Source organism: Enoplosus armatus, chromosome 2 (genome assembly GCF_043641665.1).
Source record: "Enoplosus armatus isolate fEnoArm2 chromosome 2, fEnoArm2.hap1, whole genome shotgun sequence".
NCBI lineage: Eukaryota > Metazoa > Chordata > Actinopteri > Centrarchiformes > Enoplosidae > Enoplosus > Enoplosus armatus.
The window spans coordinates 8,778,557-8,796,795 of NC_092181.1; the positions used below are offsets into that span (position 1 = coordinate 8,778,557).

At 46.6% G+C, this 18,239-nt stretch overlaps 4 protein-coding genes across 4 annotated transcripts in view; 2 read left to right on the forward strand and 2 right to left on the reverse strand.

Moving 5' to 3' along the window:
* kdm2aa (lysine (K)-specific demethylase 2Aa) overlaps positions 1 to 5,602 on the forward strand; it is a 12,494-nt gene extending 6,892 nt beyond the window's left edge. Inside the window, exons 17-25 of the mRNA XM_070913659.1 lie at positions 1,883 to 1,918; positions 2,088 to 2,198; positions 2,313 to 2,913; positions 3,062 to 3,227; positions 3,431 to 3,682; positions 3,773 to 3,936; positions 4,036 to 4,182; positions 4,320 to 4,538; positions 4,773 to 5,602. Of these exons, the coding sequence (XP_070769760.1) occupies positions 1,883 to 1,918; positions 2,088 to 2,198; positions 2,313 to 2,913; positions 3,062 to 3,227; positions 3,431 to 3,682; positions 3,773 to 3,936; positions 4,036 to 4,182; positions 4,320 to 4,538; positions 4,773 to 4,954 (1,878 nt within the window). The 3' untranslated portion in view covers positions 4,955 to 5,602. The remainder of the gene's footprint in view (positions 1 to 1,882; positions 1,919 to 2,087; positions 2,199 to 2,312; positions 2,914 to 3,061; positions 3,228 to 3,430; positions 3,683 to 3,772; positions 3,937 to 4,035; positions 4,183 to 4,319; positions 4,539 to 4,772) is intronic.
* A 428-nt stretch (positions 5,603 to 6,030) lies between these two features.
* On the reverse strand, positions 6,031 to 8,549 carry spcs3 (signal peptidase complex subunit 3). The gene is made up of 5 exons (XM_070919070.1): positions 8,295 to 8,549; positions 7,867 to 7,940; positions 7,398 to 7,474; positions 7,056 to 7,171; positions 6,031 to 6,514 (listed from the first exon to the last, which is right to left on the reverse strand). The coding sequence occupies exons 1-5, from the start codon at positions 8,435 to 8,437 to the stop codon at positions 6,382 to 6,384; spliced, it is 543 nt and encodes a 180-aa protein (XP_070775171.1). The 5' UTR covers positions 8,438 to 8,549; the 3' UTR covers positions 6,031 to 6,381.
* A 279-nt stretch (positions 8,550 to 8,828) lies between these two features.
* On the forward strand, positions 8,829 to 15,562 carry LOC139290035 (pinopsin). The gene is made up of 9 exons (XM_070911728.1): positions 8,829 to 8,832; positions 10,627 to 10,766; positions 10,939 to 11,002; positions 11,076 to 11,082; positions 11,124 to 11,269; positions 13,146 to 13,284; positions 14,525 to 14,689; positions 15,178 to 15,262; positions 15,353 to 15,562. Exons 1-9 carry the CDS (start codon positions 8,829 to 8,831, stop codon positions 15,560 to 15,562), a joined length of 960 nt encoding a protein of 319 aa, XP_070767829.1.
* Positions 15,563 to 17,132: 1,570 nt separating this feature from the next.
* Positions 17,133 to 17,941, reverse strand: tmem187 (transmembrane protein 187). Its single transcript, XM_070926318.1, has one exon. The coding sequence runs from the start codon at positions 17,934 to 17,936 to the stop codon at positions 17,166 to 17,168; it is 771 nt and encodes a 256-aa protein (XP_070782419.1). The 5' UTR covers positions 17,937 to 17,941; the 3' UTR covers positions 17,133 to 17,165.
* Positions 17,942 to 18,239: the final 298 nt, after the last annotated feature.

The following is an 18,239-nucleotide window of genomic DNA, read 5'->3' on the forward strand; positions in this document are numbered from 1 at the left end:
ACACACACACACACACACAGACACAGACAGTGTCTCAGGGTTTCCTACTTCCTGTATGTACATATATTGAACACACTGCTCACACACACACACACACACACACACACACACACACACACTTCAGAGTCTCTTTGCTCTCTCTTGCACTCAGTCTGTTCACCTGGCGCTCACACACACTTGGTTGCAGTGTGTCAAAGCTAATGGGTATTATGTGTCTCCTTGTCTGTTTTGTTTTTCATTATTAATTGATTTTTATTTTGTTTTTTTGGTTGCTTTATTTTCTGTTTTTTTTTTTTGTTGTTGTAAATTTCATTTAACTCCGTCAGTCATCAGGCAGCGATGAGTCGTTGGCTGCAGGCCACCAGCAGCACATCCGCCCCCACGGCCCCCTGGTCCTCAGGCTGGGCCCCGGGCCCTCTGCTACCATAGGGGGTCCTGTGGGCTCCCAGCAGGATGGGGAGGTGGTCCGCTGCGGTTTCTTCCCTCCTCCTCCTCTTCTTCCTTCCTGCTCTTCCTCCTCCTCCTCAGCGTCACTTCTCTTGGTGGCGGCCCCTCTGCCTTCTCAGCCAATCAGCTCGAGACTGGTGAGAGGTGCCGCCTACTCTGCGTACATCCACCCGTCTGTTGCGTGCACCCCCACCCCCCTTTTCTTCCTCCATCTTTTGTCAAGAGAACAGACACGACTCTTGATGTAACTGTTACTACCAAGAGTGGCGCCTCTTCTCTCAGACTGTCGGCTGCTGCCTTCAGCTCCCTTTTGCTTTCTGTGCTGTTTCCCTTCTCCATCCTTTCTAAATGGTTTTTCCTCATCTTACCGGACACTGTGTAGCCTGGTTTTTAACTAGTTTGCTCTTGACAATGTAAATGTTAGACACCTCAGTCTCCACTTCTCCAGTTTCGGAGAAGCTGCTGTCATTTCGACGGGACCTCGTCGCTCAATCCCTGGATGAACTGCTTTGTGACGCTGCACACTGTCCCTCCTCCACTCTACCCTCCCTCACTGCCCCCCCCCCCCCCACCGCAGTGACCGACTCGGCGTCGGTTTGCGGACAGAGCTAATTATTCTGTTGGCCTAGCGGGTTCTCAATGTCCCAAACTGGTCCTTGTGTTAACTGTGGAGTCAGAGTCTTAAATATTGAAATATAGATATTAGAGGCTTTTTTCTGACTACAACCGAACAAAAAGTCCAACACGCAAACATGTTGAAATATCAGTCACAGAAATGAGGAATATTCTATTCTACTAATATATAATTATATTATAATCATCCTGTAATATTCTACAATAGTAGTCTCCTCTTTGTGGCATTGTAGCTCTGTTATATAAGCTTATATATAAGCTTTTGTTCAATATGTGAATCATAAATCCTGAACTTTGGGAATGGGACACCGATTTTATAATTCAAAACAGTGTGTTGCTGTGTTGACACGATGAAATGAGCTTAAACAGGTGTAATATGTAATTGACTTTGTACCATCACCGTGCTGTGTGTAAGGTTGGCAGTTAAACAATCTAACCAAAGATGGGGTACTTCTGAGGTATTTTAAAAAGGATCCGCCACATGCCTTTATGTTCCCGTCACCTTGTTTTGGGGTGCTCTCTGTGGTCTTAGGTGTTTTTAGTGTTGCTGTAACTATACTTTGACTGAGTGTGAGTAGAGGTCTGGGGAAACTCTTCCTTTTTTTTAATGAGTCACAAAACACACTTTTTATAGCTATTGTTGGGATTGCGGAAGCTCAGAATTAGCTATTGAACATCAGCACAATATGATGGCAGCTTAGAAATACGAAAGGATGTGAAAGAGCAGGCGGCAGGCTTGATGTAAGATTTAGCAGTCAGCTTCTGATGTCTCCTTTTTTTTTTTCCCCTCCTCCTCCTCCAGCAGTCTAAAGGAGACAAAGGTGAAGGCCTTCCAGTGGTGAGTGTTTGTTTCAGGGTCTTTATTTCTGAACACACTTCATTTCAGACCTCCAACGACTTCCTTTCTGTGTCTGTCGTCCTCCATCACCCCGCCCCCAAAACACTGTCCTTGTTTTCTTTGTCTTTTTTGTCACTGTGTCTTTTTCCTTCTTTCCCTGCCTGTCTAGAAGCGGAAATCTTCCTCTCTGCTGGACGCTCGCATGGCTAAGATTTACCGACGGCAGAGACACAGCCGCGACGGAGACGACTCCGCCAGTGATGACGACGATGAAGGTTCTGTCACCATTGGCCGCTCTCTTGTTACTGCTTGATCACTAAAAAAAACCCAATAAAAGAATGTTCTGACCTGTCCGTTCGTCCTGTCCATCTCCGCAGCCTCTCACAGGAGAAAGATGGCACTCCATGCCCGAGGGGGGGGCCACTCTTCCCGGAGGGGGTTTGGTGCCAACAGGAGAGGCCTGCTGAGAGGAGGCTCGGCCCACAGAGGAAGCAGAGGAGGGCTTGTGACCCCCGGCTCCTCCTCCGTCCTCAAACTAAAGCGGGGGATGGGCATGAGGGAGGGCGTGCGCAGGGGACGAGGGGTGAGGCTGCGAGGGGGCTCCAGAATGCAGCGGCGAGGCGACGAGTCCGAGGAGTCGGACGACGACGACGACGACGACGACGATGACGAAGAGGAGGAGGAGGAAGAGGAGGACAGCGAAGACGGAGGCAAAGAACGGCGGCGGCATCACCGACGCAGGAGGCGGCGCAGGACCGACGATGACGACGAAGAAGATGAGGACAGCGAGGGGCAGGAGTTTGACCCCGAAGAGGAGGAGATGGACACGCTGGAAGACGAAGAGGAGGAAGAGGAGGAGGAGGAGGAAGAAGGGCACTGGGATTCAGATCCAGAACCCCCGGTCCTCCTGGTGTCTGATCTGAATGATGACCTGCTGAGTGGCTCCTACCTGACTGTCACTCTACAGCGCCCCCACAAAGCCAGGAGACAATCTGGTAAAGCCTCACTGAAACGGATCCAGTGAAATGCATTTAGTACTGTGTATGTGTGTGTGTGTGTGTGTGTGTGTGTGTGTGTGTGTCTGTCTGTCTGTCTGTGTGCATATCACGTCCATAACAAAACATTACTTATTTCACTTCTTAGGCTCCATAGTTCCAAAGCTAGAAGCAGCCATGGGTCCGAGGACAGCTGCGGTGGGTGCCGGTGGTCAGCAGGGCTTCATCCAGAGAAAGACAGCTCTGTCCAAACCCTCGCGACTCAAGAGCGCCGAGGCCACCGCTGACGGCGGTGCCCCTCGAGGACCTGGCAGGTAGATCTGACACTGCTGGCACTGGCACATTTATTTCGGGACTGTCCCAAAAATCAAATACTGGCTGATGTACAACTCTTAATATACATATCAGGATTGCCAAGGTACTGTGCTAATAATCTGATGCTAATGCTAATGCCAATGCGTGTGTATGCATGGGACATTATTAGCCCAAACACCATTTGATACATTTGATCTCGTAGGCCACGTCTGAGGGGTAACCATGGCGACAGAGGCACCAGAGATCGCTCCGCGTCCTCTTCAGAGGAAGAGGAAGCTGCTGCGGCCTCGGCGCACTCCTCCCTGTCTCCCCCGTCCCTGTTGTCCCTGCCGTCCTTTAAGGACGTGGGCAATGAGAGAGGGGGGGAGAAGGAGGTGTGGGTGTCCGTGTTCAGATACCTGCACAGAGCCGAGCTGCTGGCCTGCATGACCGTCTGTAAGGCCTGGTACAAGTGGTACGTGGCGACGTCCGGTGTGTTTGTTTTTGCTGAAAGTGTCCGAGTTGGCCTTGTCCTCAGCTAACCACGCCTCGCTGTCCTCCGCAGGAGCTGTGACAAGCGTCTGTGGAGCCATGTGGACGTGAGCCGGTGCAGCCCGCTCACTAACCAGGCCCTGGCAGGCATCATCAAACGCCAGCCCACCTCTCTGGACCTCTCCTGGACCCCCCTGGCCAAGAGGCAGCTCAACTGTCTGCTCACCAGGCTCCCAGGTACTAACATACAAAGACACACACACACACACACACTCTCCCCTGTCCCTACATGTCTCATCAACCCACCTCTCTGTCTGTCTCTCCGTGTGTCTTCAGGTCTGAGGGAGTTGAGGGTGACTGGTCTGTCCTGGTCTTGCCTGTCGGCGCTGGTCTCTCCCACTCTGCCCTGCCTGCGGCTGCTGGACCTGCGCTGGTGTGAAGGCCTTAAAGACACCCAGATGAAGGAGATCATCAGCCCGCCTGGTCAGTAGCAGCTCAGCTTGGTGACGCTTGGGGGGTGCCACTGAGTTTATTTCCACCGGCTAAAAAAACTAGGTAGGGTCTTCAACATGTAAAATCAACAAGTGAGCATTTCTTCTGTCCCCGTCTGTCCCCCGTAGGCGCCGAGTCGTCTCGCAGTAGACTGAGGAACATGGTGACCCTGCGTCTGTCCGGTCTGGACATTGGCGAGTCCACTCTGAGGCTGCTGCAGCGCCACATGCACCAGCTGGAGAGGCTGGACCTGGCTCACTGCAAGGACATAACCGACTCGTCCATCGCCTTGCTGGCGGCGGCCGGGACTCACACCCGCAACAACCTCACGGAACTCACACTGGCAGGTGGGTGTCTAGCTGGTTCTCTGGTAGAAGTTTAGAAAAATATTTTGTTTGTTATATTAGTGGGGACGCCCCGATCATGGTTTTTCTGGCCCCCCGATCCTGATCCCAATCTGAGTCCTTTTAATTTATCACGTTGTTGGAACTATAGAAACACACACACACACACACCAGAGAACAGCCGAGTTTCATTTTGGATGGGAGCAGTCCCTGATGTCTGCCTGTCTGTCTGTCCAGGTTGCAGTGAGCTGACCGATGGCTGTCTGTCCTACCTGAAGCGTCTCTCCTCCCTGACTCTGCTGGACCTCAGAGGCTGTAAGGGCATCAGCAGACGAGCCTGCGACGCCTTCATCTCTGACCTGTCCCACGTCGCCCTCTACTGTATGATGGAGGAGAAGCTCATCCAGCGCATAGACTAGCAAACAGGAGAATAAATCCTTTTGTCCGTTTTTTATTTTTGAAATGCTCAATCTTCTCGCGTGCCCTCCAAAACATAAAGGGCACCAAACCTGGAGTCAGCTGTTAGAAACCTCCAAAGCTGACCACCCACAGAAACCGCTCCTGAGCTCCTAAAGTCAGTCACAGTGTAAATAAAGACCTCTTTGGAGTTGTGCGAAGGGTGTGTGTCTTTCACTGTTGATGGAGCTAGGCTAACAGTTTCCCCTTGCCTCTCGGCTGTGTGCTAAGCTAGGCTAAATACTCTAACTTCTCTTTTGTGACGTCTCGAAGGTTCCCATTCTACTTCCACCTTCGCTAGACTGTACACATAATGTGAAGCAGAAGTCCGGTCACAGACGAGTCCACCTACAGGATGGAGCCCTGCTGGGAAAAGGTCTCATTATTTTTGGGGGTAAAAAAATGGAAAAGTGTCACTAAACTTGAACAAAGTGGGTGTTGATGTATAGGAGTGGTATTCTGGTGTGAATAGTGAATTCCATGTGTGTGTGTATATATATATATATGTTTATTTTTTTTTACGTTTCACCCAGGTTAAGATTCATTCAGACAATTGACATTGTACATTCTTTTTCTAACAGTGTGAAAATGTAATAAATGACTGAATTGTTTCTATTTGTAGCTTTTGTTCAGTAGCTAAAGCATTATGGAGTATTATATACTGGAGTGTAGTATACAGTGTGGTCCTCACAGGACAGTGTAGACCGCCTGGGAATACCAGCTGCTGGAAGCTTTTTTTTATTTTTTTTTTACTGTAATTTCCATCCAGTCAACAGTCAGCATCACTACTAAACCTGTATACATGCTGACCTCTCAATCACAAACTAAGAGTGTGCAGACTGTGGATGTCATGTTTTCGGGTGCATAAAAGCTTCTTTGTCTCGTATATTAATAGCATGGCACTTCATCGGTACACATTCTACCATGGCTGAAATCAAGCCAACACCCACAACATCTGCATGTAGAGGAAGTGATTTGGGTGAACCGACCCTTTACCAACACTTTACTGGCTATTGTGTAAAAATCCTTACAAAAGACGTAGATGTTCCAATCTCAACTTTTATTACAAACCAAAAATGCCTTTACATCTATGAAGAAACACCAGTGTATAGTGTGTGTGAGTCGTCAGTCTGTGTGTACAGTGTGTGCTGATGTGAGGGGGTGGAAGATTCGTTTAAAGCCGATCTGGTGAAAACAGCCGTGATGCGAAATGAGCCATGTTTCATCATTCGCAACACATTTATCATTTAAGGAAAGCGGCCTCAAGGGTCATATCACGACTGTTTTAATTATCATCACTCGATAATCTATCACTCCATCTTCTCTCCGTTCATGTTAGTCACTTCCACCGTCATCAGCTGAAACTGGCTGGATGTGCGCTTCTGTCGGTCTAATAGCTCTTGGTGGTCTCGTATGTGTCTGGGAACGGGAGGCTGACGTGTCCACTCCCAGCCACTAGAGGCAGGATTCCGGCGTTGGGAACAACGTTCCATGACAGCGTCAGAGTGATGTTCTTATTGGCCCTGGAGGAGAGACAGACGTGACGGTCAGCCAATCACGGTTCATAACAGATGTACAAAGTTGACACCGACTGTTGGCCATATTGGTTGTTTACGAAAATGCCTCAATCCCACCCCGTATTAGATAAACGGGTCGGCTGGAAATCTGTTCACGTTCACGTCACAACTATGTAAAGTTTGCCATCACATATCAGGCTGTGACAAAACTAGAATCAACCTGTAGCAGTTGTATCTGGCATTGTCTGATATTATAGTCCCACGCTACGTTTTACGGTGCTGTAACTTAACCCTAATTTGGAAGTTAGCAAAAGTTAAAAAGCAAGACTGAAGGTGCAGCCCATGTTTTACAGCTGCTTGTGTAAAATGTGTCAAGTCTTCATCCGTAAAGTAATTAGCAGCTATGATTAAGTGTGAAGCAAATAGTACAATACTTATCTCTAAAACGCAGTGAAGTAGAGGTATAAAATGGAAATACTCAAGTAAAAGTACAAGTACCTCCAAATTGTACTGAATCGCTGTGTTCGTGTGTGTGTGTGTGTCTAACCTGAGTCCGTTCCCGTCATCGAAGAAGAAGTATTTGGACTTCATGTCTCTGAGGTTCAGTTTGGTGTTTTCACCTCGAAGTATGATCTTATCCCACAGCACCACCTGGTTCAGAGACTGACACACACACACACACAGATTATTTTCAGTTAATTTCAGTAACAATGTGTCCTGATTCATCCCCCACCCCGCTACTGACAGCAATCACTAACAGAACTGTATGTTCCTGATCACACGCTGATCTGAACCAACCAAAACACAGGCATACAAACACGACCTGATCATAATTCCACTTCTTAATGAAACACCAATAATGCGTGTGTGTGTGTGTATTATTACTCACATTGCTCTTTGTGGCATACTCAGCGGACAGATACAGAAACAGCTGTTTGACGTTCCAATCAAAAATTGGCTGCAAATGTAGGAAAAGTTCAGGAACAACAAGAGAGCTCCCAACTGTGTCTTGCTCCACATAGGGACCATGTCAACACCATAACAGAGCAGAAACTCAGGACTCAACCTGTTACTATGCAACACAGAACAACTGCTGTAGAAACCAGCTCCAATGAAGAGAGTCAGCTGTGGGCCACAAGTTGAGTATTTCTTTACATTTAGTCAAATAGTCCCTATTAAAAATCTTCTTAACAGTGCAACTACCGATGTAAAGAGAACTATCACTGGATTACTCTGATTCTGAAGAAAACTTGATCATTTTCAAGCAAGTTCTGCAGGGTTTTTCTCTCTGATTTCGAATGTGATTTTGTGGAGGTTTATTCTGGATGGATTTCGAGCGGCAGCATTCTGAAGGATATCAGCTGAGAGGTCAAAGGTGATGAACCCCAGATCACTGCGCTCTCTGGGCCCCGTGAAGTCATCGACGTTCTTCCTGTTAAACCGGGAGAGAGAACGAAGAGAGACAGATGAAGGCAACAGGAGGACCGAGAGACTCCAACCATAAAAAAACCCACATACATTTAATGAAACAACCGTGGAACATGCTTGTAATGCAATTAATAACATGAATTTCACGAATCACAAGTGTTATTTGTGTTAAGCTCGTTTTATTGTTACTAGCATTTACTGCAAAAGTAAGAATCTCATCTGTTATACGTTTGATAAATTCCCCCCCAAAAAATAAGCTTGTTTTATAATGACTGTTCCCTGATCTGTTTTGATACAGTACAAACACAGGGCTTAATGCTAACAGCTGTTACACATGATGCTCGACAATGAATCTTACAGCATGACTTTCGAGACGTGGATGTCCACGGGAACTCTTCTGTCTTTGAACGCCGTCGTGATGAAACAGCCGAAGGTTAGGGCCGCCATGACGCTCAGGGAGAAGGCGAACAAGGAGTTAGCTCTCGACAGAACCGTATTCATCTTTAAATAACAGCTACAACTACAGGAATGAAACAAATACTTGTAATTCAGTCGCGCAGGCTGTGCGCGGCGGCTAGCTAGCTAGCTAACGTTACTGTGTACAAACAGGAAGGGTCAAGTTTCATCCAGTTATCATCCATTTCCTGTTCTTACGTTTCAAAATAAAACCCATTTCACGTGGATTTTGGATGTAACATAATTCTCAAGCGCACATTTTGGACAAGCAACTCCAAATGAAAATGAAAAACGCATTTAACTCATTGCACTGGTAGTCCTCGTTCTTAGAGATGTCTCGACTCTCCTCCAGTAAAAGCTAAATTAATTTACTTCCGTTTTACATCGTCGTTAGCTTGACGCAACAGCAAACGAGGAAGATATTTAAACGCTAGCGATGAGTAAGCGGAAGGTGTATTATTTTTTTCTCCAATAACTTTATTCACAACAACTTTAAGGACAACATGGGGTATGTGGTCTGCATGTATAATGTTGCTATTCATTGAATACCTTTATTTAGAAAAACAAAGTTTGGCTATTACAATATCACGTTGGTCATTTCTGATTCTGATTGTAACAAAGTACAGACAGGAGCTTACAACAATGGAAATAAATAATAAAATGTATGTTGTTGTTAATGTCCAATGTTTGTTTGGTTTTTATACATTTCAGTGCTTTCTTGAAATTTGATAACTCATTCATGAAGACTAAGATCAGTGGCCTGGCATTAATAAATCTACATCTGTGGATAAATTGTTTTTCCAAAATAATCAGGCTATTGTACATCATTTCCCTTTTTTTTGATCCTCCATTATAACTCCAAATGTATTATCATTATATTCTGATTTGGGCGATTGAAAGTCCTTTTCAGATATCCAATTTTGAAACACTTCCCAAGAAGGGCTTGTATAATTACAAATTTCAATATCCGAATCACAAAATGTACAATTGTTTTTTTTTTTAATCAATGTTGAATCTAATATTATAGGCCTATAGTTACCAGCATTAGCTGGATCCGCATCTCGATCAACAAGGGAAGTCTCAGAGCACTTTTCCTCCCACTTGTATTTTTTCCTTCGTTCCAGGTTTTGTTAAACTCTTTCTCACCATTTTAAAAGCTTGATTTGGTTCTTTTATGGCCTTGCTACGCTCATCATTCCACCAAGGTACAACTTTCCTTTGAACTCTTATTTTACCTATGGGAACACACACTGATGCTGCATTTATTATCACATTTGTAAATTGTATCTGTGCATTCATCTATGTGACCTTCCATATTTATACTCCTTCCTAATCCTGCACAGTATTCCTTAAATTCATCCCATCTACCTTTAGGAAAGCACCATCTACTGTGAGACAGACTTCTGTAAATGCCTTTGTATTTAAAGAGCATAAAATTGGGAAGCGATCACTACCAATTGTGGAGATGTTTGAGTCCTCCATTCACTAGATCTTGCTAAATGGGCACCCACTAGTGTGAGCTCAGGTCAGCTCGTGCACGAGTCGTGTACACTATTTTTGATTTGTGATGCCTCCGTTTTTGTATTCATAGTGCTATGTCCCCTGTTGCAATGTTTGTATCCTTTTATAAAGCCCTTAACCTAGGTTTGGAAAGGTGCTATCTAAATAAAACTTTCCTTACTTACTTTGTTATCTGTATAACTGCTTCCCCACAAATTGCTTGCACTCGCTCGCTTTTGCACTACACAGTCTTGAAAAGCTGCACTATGTTCTCCTCCACAGTTGCAGCGATAACTCCGTGTTCCCGCTACAGTTCAAAGACACACTGTTTGACATATTATTTGCATTTGATTCCCAGTAGCAGCTTATTTTCCTTGCTGTTGATGTCGCCCCTCACCTGCAGGATAATGATAGCAGTAGTTAGTAGTAGTAGAAGCTGAACTACAGGCAGACACACATCTAGTTGAGTTAAATGGAGCATGTGAATTTTAATTGAAAATGGTTCTGATGACACTTCCACCTGAGCGCTCCACTACAAACACCTAGCAACCATCGTAGAAGGCTGTGGACCGGGCGGCTCACAGTAAAAGTAAGTGTAGCTTTTCTCCATCCGTTGCTTTCTCTTCCAGATTATCTAATTGTACAATCATCTCTGTTTATGTACTCTCTCTCTCTCTCCCCCCCCGACTTTACTTTATAGTAAACTGCCACGCCCTGTATTCCTTGTCTTCCAGTGAGCGAGTGGTTTAATGGGACTGTGGCCATGGAGCGTCCGTGGCCGGAGGCGGAGAAATGGATGCTGGTGGCTGTGTTGGGACTGGAGATGGTCATGGGGGTTGTGGGGAACTGTCTTGTTCTGCTGGTCAAAGTCATGGTAAGGTGGCGAGGTTGCTCCTTACGTTGGTGTGAAATGTTATTCGCGTTAGTTGCGTCTGTTAGTACGGACGATCGCAGTGGGCCGCGGTTGAAGCTAATTGAATGTTTGGGTTTTGGGTGATGCCTCATTTCACGTGATAACTTCTCTTCTTCTGCCCCTTCATTTTCAGTGCAGGGGTCAGTTCTGCTGCCGTTATTGGCTTCCTTTCGTCAGTCTCACGTTGTCAGATTTAGGTACTTTTTGACCCCGATATCAACGCTAGTGCATTACAGAATTATGTGTTGTAATCTACTTTCTCGGTTGTAGCCCACGTGTAATCTCAGCGGGCGCAAGTCTTTTTTTTTTCTGATAAAGAACCCAACTGTGTTGTGAAGGCTGCTCCCTCCTCATCATCTCCGGTTCCCTGTTGGCCATGCTGACGGGAGGTCAGAGGTCGCCATGGTGTGAGGTCGTCAGCCTGCTGAAGTTTGCCTTCATCACCTCCTCTATAGGGAGCATAGGTACACACTCATAGAGACCACTTCTTCACGTTCTCCACAGTAACAGTCCTGCATTGAGGTTTGCATTCAGTTTAGGGATAGCCTAAGTTTATGTTTAACTCTGTTTCATGACTTATTTTTAATCTCTCATTAACAAAGCTCGGACCTGATACTGAATCTGTGATGTACAATCACATCTGTGTAGATTGGAGTCACGCTGCGCTGCAGTTAGTGAACGTCTCGTGCTGTTACAAATTCATTGAGATTTCAAATCCACAATATGTTGCATCTTTGCAGCTGACTGATACAAGTGGATTCGAAATTCCTTTTCCCATGGAACTCCAGTGGGTTGAGACTGTCTGGACCTACTGAAGTTAACATATGGTTTAATTAGAAGATACACTATATTGCCAAAAGTATTGGCTCACCTGCCTTGACCCGCATATGAACTTAAGTGACATCCCATTCTTAATCTATAGGGTTTAATATGACGTCGGTCTACCCTTTGCAGCTATAAAAGCTTCAGCTCTTCTGGGAAGGCTTTCCACAAGGTTTAGGAGTGTGTTTATGGGGATTTTTGACCATTCTTCCAGAAGCGCATTTGTGAGGTCACACACTGATGTTGGACGAGAAGGCCTGGCTCTCAGTCTCCGCTCTAATTCATCCCAAAGGTGTTCTATCGGGTTGAGGTCAGGACTCTGTGCAGGCCAGCTAAGTTCATCCACACCAAACTCTCTCATCCATGTCTTTATGGACCTTGCTTTGTGCACTGGTGCACAGCCATGTTTGAACAGGAAGGGGCCATCCCCAAACTGTTCCCACAAAGTTGGGAGCATGGAATTGTCCAAAATCTCTTGGTATGCTGAAGCATTCAGAGTTCCTTTCACTGGAACTAAGGGGCCAAGCCCAGCTCCTGAAAAACAACCCCACACCATAATCCCCCCTCCACCAAACTTTACACTTGGCACAATGCAGTCAGACAACTACCGTTCTCCTGGCAACCGCCAAACCCAGACTCGTCCATCAGATCGCCAGATGGTGAAGAGCGATTCATCACTCCAGAGAACGCGTCTCCACTGCTCTAGAGTCCAGTGGCGGCGTGCTTTACACCACTGCATCCGACGCTTTGCATTGCACTTGGTGATGTACGGCTTGGATGCAGCTGCTCGGCCATGGAAACCCATTCCATGAAGCTCTCTACGCACTGTTCTTGAGCTAATCTGAAGGCCACATGAAGTTTGGAGGTCTGTAGCGATTGACTCTGCAGAAAGTTGACGACCTCTGCGCACTATGCGCCTCAGCATCCGCTGACCCCGCTCTGTCATTTTATGTGGCCTACCACTTCGTGGCTGAGTTGCTGTCGTTCCCAATCGCTTCCACTTTGTTATAATACCACTGACAGTTGACTGTGGAATATTTAGGAGCGAGGAAATTTGACGACTGGACTTGTTGCACAGGTGGCATCCTATCACAGTACCACGCTGGAATTCACTGAGCTCCTAAGAGCGACCCAGTCTTTCACAAATGTTTGTAGAAACAGTCTGCATGCCTTGGTGCATGATTTTATACACCTGTGGCCATGGAAGTGATTGGAACACCTGATTTCAATTATTTGGATGGGTGAGTGAATACTTTTGGCAATATAGTGTATATAGGAAATATAAAATATAAACAATAAGAAAACACAGTACTCTTGTTGAACCGAACTAAAACTGAAAGCAGTATCAGTCTGTCTTGATACGTTTGCTCTGAACAGAGCTAGTCATGATGACCTTCCTTGCGTCAGTACTACAGTAGTAGCCATGGTAACAGCGCTGCATTAATACCATTATGGTGGGTGACAGTCCCATAATTCCTTTGATGCAGTCAGCTGAAGGGTTTCGTTTTTCCTTTACAGCTGTCCTATGTGTGCAGCGGCTGATTGGCAAGGCCTCCAGAGGAAGTGCTCTCTTTGTTGTCATGGTGACAGCGTGCTTGGCGTCTTGGGTGACAGGGGTGGTGTTTGGGAGTGTCCCTGTTTTCTACGCCTGGATCAAGTATGTCATTTTCTTAATGCTTTCAGGTAGTGTTCCATGGTCTACATGTCGTGTCTTCTTTCCTGGCAGTGGCAAGATGGCACCTGTGTCGGGCTTTGCCGCTGCCCAACTGTCCCGTTTTGTCCTACCTGTCCTGTGCGTCGCTCTGTTGGTTGTCCTGTTTGTCTCTCTGATGGACTTGGTGCTTGGGTGTATGAAGCCAAACTCTCTCATCCATGGTAGTCCCTTCTGTGAAGTTTCAGGACTGCGTCTTGCACGGTCGTGATGCTATCGCGTTGACAAAGTCTGTCAATGAAATGAACAACCTTGCACGGTCAGCAAAAACCAAGGAGCCGATTGACGATTTTAGGAAAAAAGGGGGCAAAGACACACACACCACTGTCTACATCAGTGGAGCTGAGGTGGAGCAGGTGAACAGTTTCAGGTTCCTGGGAATCAGCATCGCAAAGAACCTGTCATGGTCATCACACATCTCCACCCTGGTTAAGGAAGATCAGAAACGGCTGTATTTCTGAAGGAAACTTAAGAAGTTATTTTTTACAGAAGGAGCAACAGAAAGCATCCTGACTGGAAACATTACAAACTGGCATGGGATGTGCACGGCCCAGGACATGAGGGCTCTGTAGCGGGTGACTGAAACCACCCAGAATATCATTGGTACCCATCGACTGAGCATCAGTGATAACAGAGACAAAAAGACAATTTAGTTTGACGATACGTTCCTGTTTTTTTTCCAGCTGAGAAACACTGCGGAACTCAGGTCCATTGCGCCTCAAGCGAAGATGGAAATGATAATTCACGCTTTTGTCCCATCCCGTCTCGACTATTGTAACTCCCTCTTCACCCACCTTAGAGAAACATCCCTGGGTCATTCACAAGCGCCCCATCGAGTTCAGAATCCAATTCAAGGCTGTTGTGATCAGGTCTCTCAGGTCCTCTGATTAGGGTTTTCTGGTTGTACCTCAATCTAGGCTTAAAACTAACTGACTGTGCTTTTGAGGTTGTGGCTCCTACACTTTCTTTGGAACTCTCTCCCTTTGAAAATCTGTTGAACACCTGTTTAGATTTGGTCTCATTTTAATTTATTTCTATCTGATGGTTGGTGTTTTAGTCTTCCTAGATCTGTGTTTATGTCAGTTATGTCAGTTGCATTATTTCTCTTGTGACGCACTTTGTGACACTCTACTATTGAAAGGTGCTATTCAAATAAAGCTGCTTACTTGGTTACTTTCCACTCCAGGTATGATCCCGCGGAGATGCTGTGCGCTGTCTTCTGGGAAAGCAGCTACTCAGACATGCTGGTCTACATTCTCTGCGCTTTCTCGGTCTGTATCTTCCTCCCATTCCTCCTCATCTTCTTCTGCTCTCTCCTGAGTGCCACCGGCTGCCGCTCGAGCTGCAACAGGTAAACCACCTTAGAAAAGATCATTTCAAGAAACTGGTCCCATGATGCTGTTTATGCCAGGGGAACCTACGCAGTGCGTTTATCAGTAAAGGGCAGTAAACGCATCACCGTTTAAATGGACGTCAGCTTGTACAACAGTACAATACGTTCACTGAATGCACTGAAGTGCATTTGAACAGTGATGTGTTCACTGATACACATACTGAAGGTATGGATAGGGAAGTCTGGGTTTGAGACTCAGCTCAGGTCCTTGGGGTTTGGGGGGGTGGGTTAACCAAAAGACCTCTTCTCCCTGGCACCATGACTCAGCCACCTAACACAAACCTTCTCACTCCTTAACTGAGCACTCATAACTTAGTTCTAATGCAGAAATCCCTACAGTATAGCTGAAATAGCTAGAGTGTCCACGTTAACAAAAGGAATGTCTCTGTGCAAACAAAGCCAGTGTTACTGCCTCCTCTCTCCATCTTGTTCCCTCTTCCTCTCAGCAATGATGAAGCGGATCTGTCTGCCGTCACTCCTCTGCTGGTGGCCTCCTACATGCTCTGCTACACTCCCTTTGTCGTGTCCGAGGTGAAACAGCACGTGAGCTAACGTATCTAGCATGCACACAGAGTCCACTCATAGCCTGACGCTGTTTCTTTCTCTCTGTTGACCGGTCAGCTGATCCTGCTGGGCAGGATGGACCTGTCCCCGGCACCCGATTGGTTAAGGACGCTGTCATCGGTGATGTCGTACCTGGACTGCGGCCTGAACCCTCTTATCTACTGCTCCCATCCGGACTTCCGGGAGGCGGGCCTGGCCCTGCTGTGGACCAATAGGAAACCATCATCAGAGCCCGTCCTCACGGCTATCACTAAACATGACCTGTAAACATACCAGGGGGGTTCCACAATGACAACAATCATAAGCAGTTGTTTGTCATTATCTGACATCAGTGTGGAATTACTGACATGTGTTTTACTCTTTGTTATCCGTGCAATATATAATATCATTTACTCGTTCTCTCTTTTATAACGTGTTAAAAGTAAAGAAATATATATTCTAATCGCTACATTTTGTTTTTGGGCTGCACTCTGCAATAGATCATTCATATGAAGAAGAGCATATTGTGTCGTGAGGTTCCTTTACGTCCAGTATTTTACTCTGTAGCAGGGAAAAGTGACACAAATTTAGCAAAGCATTGAAACGCCTCAATCCAACATGTAATATATACAACACAGAATGAAACTGATGTACCAGTAATTTATAATGAGAACACACAATGTTGACAATACTCTTTGCCATCTCATGTGTGTGCACGTTAGTAGTTGTGCAGTAGGTCACCAAATGATTCATAAAGTTCATAAAGGAGAGTTCAGGCCCCCTTAGTGCACTTCCTTCCCTTTATTTTTGTTGATTATTTGGATTTTTTATTCTATTTACTCAGTCAAACGTTCCATTCTATGCTGTTCCAAAGCCACCTCACACTGACAGCAAAAACACAAAAAAAAATGAAACCTTCATTTATTTTTGTTGCCTAAAACGTGACATTCAAGTTTTCACAGTCCTAAAACCCCCCCCGCATATGCTTATTTGTGGATGATCACATATGAGACAGCATTGCACATTAAGTATTATGTGTGAGGTCTGATTTCACACGTGATGTCTGAAAACCTAATTGGTGACACGTCCGCGTGTGAAACGGTGCTTCAGAGGCAAGGCGAGTTTATTCATACAGCACAGCCATTTCATACACGAAGCCAATTCAAAGTGCTTTACACCCGAGAGAGAACATGTTTTATCTCTGGAGGCACATTAGGCACATTGTACATTTTTTGGCAACAAACCAAAAACTCCAAACAGAGCAGCATGAACCTTCCATCCCCAAAAGAAGATGCGTTGCATTTGTTTGTGATTACAAGAAAAGTCATTTAAGTATTTGAAGACATTTTAAATCATACATGCCGCAATGGCCAGGCAGCGGAATATTTACAAGCGTCTGAGAGGACTAAAGGCCAGCAACGCAGCGTCAGTATTCAAACGTGTGGCTCTTTTGGATTTAAATCCTTTCAGTGTGTGTGTGTGTGTGTGTGTGTGTGTGTGAGGGGCAAGATTTGGGCAAGAGCTTACCAGACAATGTTACAAACCTGTTATTATGGAAAATGGGGAAAAAAGAGAAGAGGTGGGTGAATGTACCTCATATTTTAGTCAATGCACTATTTGCATATAAAAGCCTTCATTAAAGATTGTACCGTAGCACAGAGTCAGCGGCCTGGGGCTGCCAGGACCGCGCTTCAGGAGTTTGTTTCACTGTCCATGTCGGACTGACTCTGTGTTTCTTGTTCTGGGTGTAATGTGAATATTTGGACGTGGCTGTTCATGTGTAGCCCTCTGAACTGCTGCAACCTCATTCTGTATCTGGGATGAACTCTTTTTAGTGGAAGTCATTTCTTCTTCACCATCTTCACCAGAGCTCCTCCTGGTTCCCCGGTTCTCAGTCCTGCCGCCCCTGAGCCCGCTGCGTCAGAGACGTCAGGAAGCAGAAGCTGAAGTGGAACTGAAGCACGTCGCACACTTTGGACCAGAAGTGTCCGGTGAGCCGCTGGAAGAGCCGGTACCGCGCGAGCCAGTGATCCAGCAGCTTCAGCGCCACGAACCCCGCGCATGACAGCACCGCCAGCAGCAGGTATCCCCGCGTGCGGCCGTCCCCGTGCGCCAGCTGCGCGCGAACACCCATGTACACCGCAGAGGCGACGTGACAGCCCAGCGCCGCCTCGAACCCCCGTTCGTGCGCCAGCGCCAGGCCATAGCTGAGGACAGAGAGCAGTTCGAGCGCCGCCGCGTGCGACGCGCACCACTTCGCCGGCCCGCGCTCTATGAAGAGGATCCACACCGGAACCCACGCGAAGATGGGCAAGGTGAACCACTGGTCGAGCACGGCGGGAGCGCGCCGTAGCACCGCCAAGCGCGTCCACTGCACATGTCCGTAGAAGACGGCCATGAAGGCGAACACCTCCCTCACGTACCGGCCCTGTTCCGTTTCTTTGACGCCTCTGTACAGCAGCCAGTACAACCCCATGCAGATGTACGCCAGGTTCACCAGACAGTTGCACGGCATCGCCAGGAACGCGGGCAGGTGGTCGACCCGTTTCTCTGCGTAGTGCTCATAAGACAGGTCCACCTCCACTTCGGCGAACAGGCTGGTGTTCGCCAAGGCGACACAGAGCGCAAAGGGCGCCGCGACGTGAAGCAGAGCCGACCTCATCGCTGCTTCGGAGAAACTGTAGTGCCCTGCACTGAAAGTATTGGTGGGAAGGCTGGAGCTCCGCGTTTCCTGAGCTCCTGTTGTTATTCCGGGTTCCACAATCACGTGATTGATTAAAACATTTTTTTTTTTTAAATGGGAGTTTGGATTGGCTGCCCTGCCTCCCGCCCCCTGTAGTGACTGCCCTGCATATAAACACAAACACTATTTTATTTTTTGATATACTTAAGTGATATATAATTGAAGATATTGACCAAACACCGCATTCCTTTAAAAATAAACAACTTTTCAACATATCAACTT

Coding starts and splice junctions, on each gene's coding strand:
- spcs3 (XM_070919070.1), bottom strand. CDS start 8,437: ATGAATACGGTTCTGTCGAGAGCTAACTCCTTGTTCGCCTTCTCCCTG. Junction 7,475..7,866: donor CACCTTTGACCTCTCAGCTG/ATATCCTTCAGA, acceptor AACTTTTCCTAC/ATTTGCAGCCAATTTTTGAT. Junction 6,515..7,055: donor GATGACGGGAACGGACTCAG/GTTAGACACACA, acceptor TCTCTCCTCCAG/GGCCAATAAGAACATCACTC.
- LOC139290035 (XM_070911728.1), top strand. Junction 11,270..13,145: donor CTCCTCTATAGGGAGCATAG/GTACACACTCAT, acceptor TTTCCTTTACAG/CTGTCCTATGTGTGCAGCGG. Junction 13,285..14,524: donor GTTTTCTACGCCTGGATCAA/GTATGTCATTTT, acceptor TTTCCACTCCAG/GTATGATCCCGCGGAGATGC.
- tmem187 (XM_070926318.1), bottom strand. CDS start 17,936: ATGAGGTCGGCTCTGCTTCACGTCGCGGCGCCCTTTGCGCTCTGTGTC.